Source organism: Anas platyrhynchos, chromosome 16, assembly GCF_047663525.1.
Source record: "Anas platyrhynchos isolate ZD024472 breed Pekin duck chromosome 16, IASCAAS_PekinDuck_T2T, whole genome shotgun sequence".
In the NCBI taxonomy this organism is placed as follows: domain Eukaryota; kingdom Metazoa; phylum Chordata; class Aves; order Anseriformes; family Anatidae; genus Anas; species Anas platyrhynchos.
In genome coordinates this window covers 119,624-131,366 of record NC_092602.1, presented here as the reverse complement: position 1 = coordinate 131,366, position 11,743 = coordinate 119,624, and the positions used below count along the sequence as shown (strand labels likewise).

The following is an 11,743-nucleotide window of genomic DNA, read 5'->3' as shown; positions in this document are numbered from 1 at the left end:
ATTTGTTCAAAACTCACCCATCATTTCAGTCAATGAGTTAAATAGATGCTACCCTAGGAAACAGGGAAGTTTTTTAAAAAAGATGTACTTAATTAGTATCCTATTGAGGACAAAAATATGTAACATATAACTTGATTTTAAATATGACTAGTTTCACAGTATCATAATGCAGAGAAATTAAGTATACCAGAATTGGTACAGAGCTTCATACTTACTTCATGGTAATGTGGAGAAATATCTTTGCCAATATGGCTGTAACACTTAGGATGAGCAGCGCGGTGAGACTATATATTGTCCACTCTGAAGAAGAAAAATGAAAACAAAAAGCAGGAGAAAGGAGAGAGGAAAGAGGAGGAGAAGAAGACAGAATGAAGAGGAGACAGGAGAGGAGAGGAGAGGAGAGGAGAGGAGAGGAGAGGAGAGGAGAGGAGAGGAGAGGAGAGGAGAGGAGAGGAGAGGAGAGGAGAGGAGAGGAGAGGAGAGGAGAGGAGAGGAGAGGAGAGGAGAGGAGAGGAGAGGAGAGGAGAGGAGAGGAGAGGAGAGGAGAGGAGAGGAGAGGAGAGGAGAGGAGAGGAGAGGAGAGGAGAGGAGAGGAGAGGAGAGGAGAGGAGAGGAGAGGAACTCAGTGCATTCATTTACTTAGAATTTTTAAAGTAGATATACAGCAGAAAAGAAACACATAGCCTTTGTATGCTTTACTCAAAGCTGTAATTTGAAGACACATTAAGCCTTTAGGTAACAACTGGCAGAAACTGTAACTCAATCTGGAATGTTTTTTCCCATGGAGGACTGCTCCCTGTAAAAAATCAATACTGCAAAAATCCAAAGCATATGCCAGTAAAATTTTCTAATATATCTATGAAAGTAAACAAAACTCACTCAGGGGAAATATTAAAAAGCAGACTAAGGAATATACTAGCATATATGCTGCCAGTAGTAACTGTAATGTTTGTAAGCAGGTGGCCTAGTTTTATATCAGTAATTATGAAAGTAATCACTTTATTTTTTCCTTTCTAGAGTCTACTGAGACAGTTGATCAGTATTTGTGCTCTCCTGTTTTATTACCTTATGCTGAAGGCTCTTGGGCATTGTATTTTGCATTCCAGTTTATTTTTTTTTGGTACCATCAGGTCAAGCAGGACCTGAATAGCTTGACACAGCGTAACATCTGAACTACTTAAAAGACTGAGATTGGAGGGGAACAGATTTTAAATTATTAGTTCATTTTTCATTCTGACTCCCATAGTCTCCAACCCATGCTGCATGCAGGAATGCCAGGAGTTACACTTACATCAGTATACAATTTGTCTAATTTGGGTATATGCAGCTAACATGCAGTCACATTTTTAGACTTCAGGAATGAAGACATAGCTTCAGGACTACAGAACTATTAGAGTGTGCATAGAGAGACCAAAGTCTAACTCCATCAATATGTAAAAGCAGGTGCCCAAGGTATTTTAAAGATAAATGAGACCAATAATGATATTCCGGTCTTCAGTTATTTGCAATTTAACAATCTCCTGAATGAAGGGATGTCTTGGAAAATGAGCTCAAGATACTTGACAGTTTTCAGCGACATCTCTTGAAAGATGAACCTGCTTCACTTTTGCCTAGCCCTCTCTGTAGTTTTGCTCTGGCTTGTGTGAATTGGGATAACTGGGCTGCATGTAGCATTCAGGCTAATTCCAGACTCTGTAAGTGCTTGTACTTTCTTTCAGCACCTTTTGCGACTTCTACGGTATGCCCTGGTCACTGAAACCAGTTCTAGTAAGGAGGCTGCTTTCACTTGCCATTTGGTTTTACTACTTATACAAAGTAAGTAACAAATCAAAGTAAATAAATATCTTTCTGATATGCTTTCATTCTCAAAGACTCATTTTCACATTATTTCTAAATGATTTATACTGAGAAGTCAGTTTTGAAAAGCAATGAGATCAGTGCAATTAGTGATAATTAGATTACATGAAAATAATTCTTCAGGCATCTATCAGTAAGAGGCACAGTGGATCAGATAAAATGGGGTAGGAGGCAAAGGTGATAATGATTCTAGATTGTGCCTAAACAAAGTTTTCCTGTTTTCACATTTCCTTGTAATATTACCAGGCATGGAGCTACTAGGATGACTTGGACTGGTTGTGATGACATAAAGTATCTTTGATGACCGAGCTGCATTGATACTGAGATTTGCATGTTCATGTATCTTCTCTGAAAGTGTCTGATTCACTGTAATCTTGTTTTGATGCACACTGTCCTTCACAGCTGAAAACAAAAGAGTGTGATTATACAAACAACTTCTTAACAGATGTAATTGGGCATTACTTTGTGCTTGTAAACAGGCATATGCTTCCCTCTGGTTTACTTAGAGAACTCCAATAATCATATTATGTCTGATGCCAAAAAAATTGTGTGCTTCACCAAGCTGGGGTTCTCAGAATTTTTCTGGAAGTGAATTGTTCATCATAAGAGCAGGTACAACTCAAGGACTGAAATGTTTTTTCCTGATCTCCTGAGGACTTTATAGCTGAGTAATTATTGGAAATAGCTGAGATGAACCAATGGTGCAGATGGACTACCATTTTTTCCCCAGCTTCTTTTCCATTTTCCAACCTGTTTTGACAGGCAGGGATGTGTAGGATTGACGTTTTGAAAATGTAAATTCTGATATTTATGACATAGATGACTGAAGTATTCCAAATTGAGAGAAATGTTAGCAGAAGCTTTTACTTACTGAACAGTGGCAATGAGATGCATTAAAAACTTGTGGACGTGAGGTTTAAATTTTTTTTTTGCCACTTCAGAAATCTCCTGTGCAAATTACATGCTTTAATAACATATTGAAATGCAGAAAGAGCAAAGGTAGCTTCTTACCTTTATACCTGATAGCAAATCCTTGGGCTTGATTGATTTCATCTGAGAAAAAATACAAAATAACAAAATCCAAAGAGATGTTGAATGTGTGGGGAGGACGGTTCTTGCCATTAAAACGAGCTAGAACATGATAGGTATAGCCGTCCAGTAATTCCACCATATCTGTAGCATCTTTGATTTCAAAAAGAACAAAGCTGAAGTGGATTTGAGATGCTCCTGGGACTTGTATGGTCCAGTAACATCCTCTGCCTGTGCCATATGTGTCAGGAAAATCTGGGGAATAGATCACAGCTGTAGCAGAAGTGTAATTCCCTCCACAGGCACCAATAAGGGCTGTGAAGAGCAAAGAGGAGAGGAAGAAAAATTGAAAAAGAGAAACTAGTGCAGGTTATACATTACTTATGCACAACTTTAGTACTCTTATAAGATTCTAACACTCATGTGACTTTATGGAACATACTTGCTACCCCAAAAAAGATGGCTTTCAGACTCACATTATTGCTTGGGATACATTCATTTTGGTTCCTTACTCTGAGACCTAAGTATCAATCTGGAATATTGCAACTATCCTTTGTCCTTGTATGGTCCTTTTCCCACACCCCTAAGGGACTGGGATCAAAGCTAAATCACTGATTCAGGGACTTCCCCATTTCTATAAGATAGGTAGATTAGTAATTCTAACTGTTGGCTCATTTAAACCATTTTCCAGCTTTAATGAAAAAAAAAATCTTCACAGGATAGCTGAGGTTGGACAGGGCCTCTGGAGACGAGTTCAATTCCCCAGTTCAAAAGAGTGTCAAAGGAGAGCACTTTGTCCAGTTGTGTTTTGAGTCTCCAAGGCTGGAGATTGACAGCCTCTCTGGGCAACTTTTTCCACTGTTACCCTCATCGTAAAGAAGACTTTCTTTTTGTTGATATGAAATTTCCTATATTTCAGTTTGTGTCCATTGCCTTGTCTATTCATTAGATACCACTTAGAAGAGTGTGGCTTCATCTTTACACCTTCCCATCAGGTATTTATACACATTAACTCCCACCCCAAGCCCCAAAGCTGCCTTTTCTCAAAGCCAAATGATCCCCTCATATGAATGATGCTCTAATTCCTTAATCATCTCTTTGACCTTTTATATGTATTTTTAAGCATTTTCTCTCCTGATCTTGTCTAACTAAAGTTTGACCATACCTTCACTAAGTAACAGAAGCAAGTGCCTGTTATGAAGTCTAAGGAAAAATCTTTTAGATTTGTTGCTACAATATTATCTTGAAGAGTATGTGCCCAGTGACTTTTTATAATCCTTAACAACCGTCCAGATTCCCAGTGCAAGCTTATTCATCAATGAATCTAGAGAAACTCTAATGCCAACTGACTTGATGCATATATGCATGAAAGTATATTTATATATATGTAGTATGTCAGTACAGATGTTTATATATTGTGTATTTAAGGGATATATATATTTTGTATTACATAATAATTTATTTCATGACCAAATTGTTTGGATCAAGCCATATCATAGCCTGAAGTTCTGAAGGATCAAAATAGAATTCCCTCTGAAAGCGTAATTAAAGCCCTGTAATAAGTGGCCTGTGAGAAAGGAAATACAGGAACTGAAGTGTTTTGATGTGTCTCAGTTTTCATAGGCTTTATGAAGAGAAAGAGCTTTGATAAATACAAATTAAAAGGGAGTTGGGGGAATGAGCAAAAGTAGAACTTGTATGCCAGAAAATAAAGTGAAGACACTTCACTTTTTTCTGGAGCAAGGCCTGATCAGAACAATAAACCTCATACTTCAGTGCTGCACTATGAAAGACCCCATAGAGAAACTGAAAGAATATGAAAGAAGAATTGAAAGAATGTGAAAGATCCCAGAAGATACAAATCCCCATAGAGAATTTGTGTTTGGCACTTACTCCAAGCTAACAGAGCTGGTGATTTAATTGAGTAGATAGAATTGCTTGAATAGATTGAATTGATAGAACTGAAATCTGACAATGAGATATCATTCACAAATAGCTTATAGGCATTGTTATATTTGGCTGTGCTGTTTGTAACTACCAAATCAGAAGGCATTCTACAAACCAGCAATATGTTGAGCATGCTAATGACTAATGCTCCACAAAGCACAGCATTCCCCATATGGAATGAAAATGCTTTCCCTCTCTCAGTTCATTCTGGTTCATACCAGAAAAAATATAACTGGTTCATACCAGTTCATTCATTTCTGGTTCGTACCAGAAAAGACAGTGCAGGGTAACATCTTGTTGAGCCTTTGGCCATTCCAGAGAAGAAAAACTATGAAGGATACTTCTAACCATGACAAATTTGGGAGGCCAAGAGCAGAAGGAAACAAAGGATATAGCAGTATGAACCTATGTGCAACTACAATATTGAAAGCAATATACAACTCCAATACTTCTTTTCATATCTTAGGGAGAAGTTGGAAGTGAGGGAGTAGAATGACTAATTCCTGCTCTAAGTGAAACATCTTTCTGTCCTGCTTTATGGAAACCAGAGTTTTAGAGTGAAGAGGTGCTAAGTTGTGTATTCAGAGGCTGGAAAATCATGCTGCTTTTAGTTACAGAAAACTTATAACTTGACTTTAAAGGTAGCTAGAGGTAGCTAACACTGAAGACAGTTGAGATCTGAGAAGCAGTGATATATCATTACATACCATGGATTGTTCCAGTACCCCCAACTAAACCGGAAGCCTGTACAGCCGCCAGACAACCAAGTACTCATACTGTCAACCAGTTACATTATACAGCTGGTGCTGGTATGTTATTGAAAAGTGTAGTAGAAAGGAGGACTTAATAATATAAGAAATGATATAATCAGTGATGATCATAACAGCAACCTAACTTGTTTGTACGTTTGCTTTACACACCTCTCAACTTCAATTGTATTATGCTGCTTTGTATTATGTAACTGAGTTACAGCAAGCCTTGTCTGGAAAGGAAAACCAGTGTTAAGTCTCCAGTGTAAGAGACACTGGACCATGAGTCAGTTGCCTGAGCAGGCATCATTTCTCGGAAGATCTATTTCACATTATTAATGGAAGTGAATTTTATATGTAAGTGGAAAGTGGCTTTATTTTACACTGAATTAGGTGCTTTGCTGTTTTCTGTGCAACATTGCCTTTAAGCCCTTTCCCCTAATTTATTCAGCATTTGAAGCCTCTCCTTTGGGAAAAACCCAGCCTGTTTCAATACTTACTGTCAAAAAGAATGACTCTGCCATCCCCACCACAAGGCTGAGTATGGTCTCCAAAGCAAACACTGTTGCATTCCGTACTGGCTGCCTCCCCGTATCTCCAGTAGTCAGGATTATTTCCACAGAAACAGGCATAACCTGATTCCATGCCTGCAAACTTTGACAACAAAGATGCATAAGAAAGGGAGGGATATTTAAAGGCACAACACCAGGAGGTTGTATGAGCAAGAAAGCTGGCAGCAGATTATGTATGCTTTGGAGAAGTATGTTAAGTCAGCAGTCAGAGGTCCCATCACAAACTGTTTTTGTTTGATATGTTAGGATCCTACTTAAAACTAGAAAGAAAACTGGAATAGAGCACAACTAGGGCACCCTGTCAATCACAACTGCATAAGCAAACATACTTTCTTCTGGTATCCAAGTTATTACTAATTGGTTGCTTGCCCAAATTGTTCTGGATGGAGAGAGAGAGCTAGGTCTCCTGGAGTGGGAGTGAAACATCAGACTGTTTGAACATTTAAAAAAGAAGAGAAAGAAGGGAAGGAAGGAAGGAAGGAAGGAAGGAAGGAAGGAAGGAAGGAAGGAAGGAAGGGAAGGAAGGAAGGAAGGAAGGAAGGAAGGAAGGAAGGAAGGAAGGAAGGAAGGAAGGAAGGAAGGAAGGAAGGAAGGAAGGAAGGAAGGAAGGAAGGAAGGAAGGAAGGAAGGAAGGAAGGAAGGAAGGAAGGAAGGAAGGAAGGAAGGAAGGAAGGAAGGAAGGAAGGAAGGAAGGAAGGAAGGAAGGGAGAGAAAAAGAAAAAGGCAACAGAGGGCTCAAGGCATAAATGTTTTGTCTTTGAAAACATTTTGTAAATGTACATCAAATAAATCACCTTAAATTGTTGACTTCGGCAGGAACTGATGCATGTTTGGATAGTAAGTTTATTGGAGGTCTCACTGGTGCCAGTCAAAGGTGGTGGCTCTCCATGGTCTTTGTAACACCCTAGATTCCCTGGCACTGGCAAAAATAACAGACAATAGTCATTCTAAAGGTTTTCCTAAATAAACCCAAGACACTTTGTCTACCACCTTGTTACTAAGCAATTCCTGTTACTCTAAGCTAGATCCTTGCCTTGTTTTACAAATACGCCCAGGGATAAATGACAGGTGATAAAATGGCCTCACATCTACTTCGCAATAAACCTATAATAAAATACTCTGCAATGGATTTCTGTAAGCTGTAGAAGTACAAACAAGATAATCATCTGGTTCATTTCTCGTAATAGAAACAGTGGGGGGTGAGGGGGTACTAAGTGGGTTCAGAGGTTTTGTGTTTGGGTTTTTTGCCTTTTTTTCTTTCAACTAGGATCATATACATTCTAACAATGTAAATTAAACAATGTTTTCCATCAAATCTTCAAAATAGTTACATTGTAGAAAATTTCTAAACACAGCATTGGAGAAAGGAAAACTAAATTGTATTAGGATGGAGTTTGGTTAAGTTTTATGGGAGGGACTATATATTTACATGAGATATTCCTAATATTAAAAACTAAAAATCTGATATGAATTCTCAGTATTTTATAGTGTGTATGTAGAGATTTAAAATGAGCATAGCTGCTTAAGAACATAAAACAAACAACAACAGCAAAATAACACATCTATTTATACTATTTTGATACAATGTTTTGAGTCTCCTTGATCACACTAGGCAGTCATAAAGAGAGATTTTTCCATTCAGTGCATGATTTGTCTTCTATTTTTCTTTTATCGTTGCACTTTTCATCAAAACACTGAAATTTATCCATTACTCCTCGAGACAGTATGTGTGGTACAATATACTGCTGTGTTAATGGTATAACATTATTTATTTCCTGTCTAATTGTCATGTCTGCTAAAATACTTGGAATTAATAGAAATTAGAAATAATAGAAATATATAAATAGAAATATATGAATAGAAATATATGAATAGAAATAGAAATGGAAATGGAAATGGAAATGGAAATTAATAGACAGTTCATTTGGAAGGGACCACATCTATTCCAACTTCCTGACCACTTCAAGGCTAACCAACAATGAAAACATTATTGAGGGCATTGTCTAAATGCTTCTTGAACACTGACAGGCATGGGGCATCAACCACCTCACCAGGAAGCCTGTTCCAGTGTTGGACCAGCACCCTCACGGTAAATAATTTTTTCCTAATGTCCAGTCTCAGCCTCCTGTGGCACAGCTCTGTGCTATTCCCTCATGTCCTGTCATTGGTCACCAGGAAGCAAAGACTGACACCTCCCTCTCCATTCCCCTGCTCAGGAATTTGTAGCATAACGAGGTGATCTCTCAGCCTTCTTTTCTCCAGACTAGACAACCAGGCATCTTCGGCCTCTCCTCATAGAGCATGCCCTCCAGCCCTTTTACCAGCTTTGATGCCCTCCTCTGGATGCTTTCAAGGACCTTAACATCTTGTTTCTACTGTGGAGACCTGAACTGTACACAATATTCAAGCTGAGGCTGCACCAAGACCAAACATTCTACAAACATCCTCTTACAAAAGAGATTGATTATAGTATTATAAAGAAGAATGAAAGAAATAATGCAGTTGAGAAGAAAAAATATATATATATATATTTTTTAATAATAAGATAATGTTGCTTCAAATGTTGTTGACAAAGTAATTTTTTTTCTAAGAATGATGCAATTTCAACATTAAATGCTTGTATATATTTATGGCTTGGCTATGTCTTGCAGCAATATGCTTTTAAGTACTGTTAATTCAAGTTATAGCCTGATTTAACATACCTTTGGAAATTTTCACTTGCAGCCCCACCCCAGCTGAGTACAAACAGACAGGTAACTCCCAAAGAGCTCACTCTTCCATACAGAACATGACTTCACTGCCCAGAAAATGCTTCCTAGTCACCAGTCTAGCACATTTTCCTAGGAGACCTTGGATTTTCAAAACCATATAGTAATTTTTTTTTTTTTTTTTTTTTTTTTTTTTTTTTTTTTGAAAAAGGAGCTTTATTGGTGAGAATCTTCAGCCATGTCGCCAGAGGACTAATCCTCCCATGATCTCCATGCTAAGAAAACAGACTCAGCCATTTAAAAACTTCATACATTGCATACCAGTTGGGTAACATCTTAAAGCTAATTAGCCTCTTTAGTGTTCCAGTGGTATTTCAACTTTTTCATGTTTAGCTAACAAAATTAGTGTCATGGGATTTGAAATAAATAGTCATTCATGGGGAAGCATTAATCTAGCCCAGTACTGAAGAGCAGGTTCCAAGCGAATGCATAGTACTTCAAATTACTTTGATAACTAATCAACAAACTACATAACCCTGTGGATATATGCTCCACTGGGAGCTAGAAGTACTTGAGTAGCCCCACATCAAATATATGTTTAAATGATCTTCTGACCTGGGAAAACACACAACATATTTTCTACCATACATGTATATATGATTTTGATGTGCTGCTTCTTCCTATGGCTACTGATGGGCTGGTCCTAAACCTGAGACACTTTGGAGTTGCTACTGAAAGGTAATCAGCATAGATGGTATAAGCATTAACAGCAGAGGGAAGATTATTTATATTCTGAGCAGGGGAAAAAAGCTAACTGGCAAAAACTGGCAAAAACTTTATATCAGACCAACAGTGACCACAAATTACTGCTTTTTCAACAATGTTTTAGTATATTAGAATAATATGTTTTCCATTCATACCATATTAAACTCAGTCAGCATGTATGTTCAGGGAGGCATTACACCATAAATCCAAAAGAAGGCAGTGTACATTTTATGTGGAGCAACTTTGCAGAAAAGGCCCTGGAGGTTCTGATAGACAGGGAGCTGAATATGACCAAGAGTGTACTGGGCAGCAAAGAAGGTCTGCAGCATCCTGGTCTGTATTAGGATGAGCACAGACAGAGATCAAGAAAAGTGATTTTTCTTCTACTCAGCACTTCTTAGGACCACATCTAGACTACTGTGTCCAGTTTGGGGCCCACCAGTACAAAAAACATTCTGGCTGACTGGAACAAGTTCAGCAGAGAGCCAAGATGATCAGAGACCTGGAGCACTCACCCTGTGACAGGAGGCTGAGGGAGTGGGACTTGTTCATTCTGCAGTCTGAAATGTTCAGACTGGATATAAAGAAAATCTTTTCACCATGAGGACAGTCACCACTGGAACAGGAGCCCAGAGAGGCCGTGCAGTCTATGTTTGGAAGTTGCAAGGAGGTTGTCAAGTTTTGTTTGTCAAGGTTGTTCTGTTTGTATCTAGTTCTCTTGTGCTTAAAAGGTCACTTCTTTTGTGCAAGTATGCTATTATTCTTTTATGCAGTACCTGACACAATGAGATCCTGACAAACAGGAGAGCTTCTGGATACTACATGTTAAGACATGTATTAAAACATATAAAATTAGTGCTTTTGAGCTCAAAGCCATGTTTCAGATGTTTATCCAGTTGCCTGAAGATCCTCTTAGTGAAATGGTAGTATATGCCAGAATACCTTCTCAATATGTAGATCTTATATGAGATAATCCTTTGTTCTTGTGTTAAAATGTATATATGTCAGTCTTACCAAGCAATCAGTACAGCTCTGTACAACTAACCTGGCTCTGCCATTTAACAGTTTATCAAATTTATTATATGACATACGTGCACACAGGAAATAAGCTTACAGTAATGAAATCTGTTTGTGGTAAGAGACACATGTGGGCCATAAACACTGAGGTGCAATTTAGCAAGACAGTGAGCCTTACTTACTTTTACCTTTAGTGTGTGTATGCTCTTATTTGAATTTCAGTCTAACCTCATTGGAAAAGAGACCAAAAAAGCCAGGAATAGCTGCAGTATTGCGAATAAACCATTTAAATCATTCAGACATAGCTATGCATTGAATAGTTCATATAAGATATACGTGTTCTCTGAGGACTCATGGCTGCCTTTTTTTTAATTTTGTTTATATCCACTCCATCAGACAAGACATCAAGAAAAGGAGAGGAAGAAAAAGGAAGTCTAAGCTCCTACTGGGGCAACCACTGTCTTCTGCATTTATGACCATCTATTCTCAGCTAACATTGCTAAGTTCTATACGTGTGCAGAATACATCTCTGAATTAAGCATTTCATGTTAAATATTAGTGAACAAGACATATGATACAATCACGGTCTATGAAAATGTCTTAACTGTAGATTCCTAATTGGTACAGTGAATCACTGTATGCAAATGTCTCGAGATAATAATAATGGAGCTTCATATTGTTGGCATTGTACTGGTATTATGTAGATATAGCTTATAGGTACATTATACTCCAGATACTTGTATTTTCTAGTAGTAAACATAATAATGTAAAAGAAGCTTATATGAGATAATTTTTTACTTCTCTAGAATTTTCAAATGGGCTTTCTTTACACAATTGCTTTTTTGCTCTACCATAAGACCCAGTTTTGTTTTATGTGCTCCACAAGTTAGTTTTGATGGTCCTCTGATTTATCATCATGCCTACTGAAAACAGAAAATATGGTAAAGCATAAAAGTTTTTTTTTGACTCACACAACTTCATTAACCATAAGGTTTGTATTAAGACTTGGAAGGACTTGCAGTGTACAGTTTGCTCTAAGTTGCTGTAATTCCTTTCTCTAGTATCCTGTTTCAGTGCACTGCTTGAAGCAGCTGCTGCT

The 11,743-nt window shown here is 37.9% G+C and overlaps 1 protein-coding gene across 8 annotated transcripts in view; it reads right to left on the bottom strand.

Moving 5' to 3' along the window:
• Window positions 1-11,743, bottom strand: part of KREMEN1 (kringle containing transmembrane protein 1) — a 32,189-nt gene that overhangs the window by 5,089 nt on the left and 15,357 nt on the right. For 5 of the 8 annotated variants that reach the window (XR_005269741.2, XM_038187664.2, XM_038187665.2 and 2 more), the window contains exons 4-8: window positions 6,949-7,073; window positions 6,083-6,236; window positions 2,869-3,201; window positions 2,101-2,259; window positions 216-300 (exon numbers count right to left, since the gene is read on the bottom strand). Coding sequence is in view for 7 of the 8 variants with exons in the window: in XM_038187664.2 (XP_038043592.1) it covers window positions 216-300; window positions 2,101-2,259; window positions 2,869-3,201; window positions 6,083-6,236; window positions 6,949-7,073 (856 nt within the window). In the remaining variant the exon portion in view is untranslated. The remainder of the gene's footprint in view (window positions 1-215; window positions 301-2,100; window positions 2,260-2,868; window positions 3,202-6,082; window positions 6,237-6,948; window positions 7,074-11,743) is intronic. The other 3 variants (XM_038187667.2, XM_038187666.2, XM_038187668.2) reach the window with 3 other exon arrangements.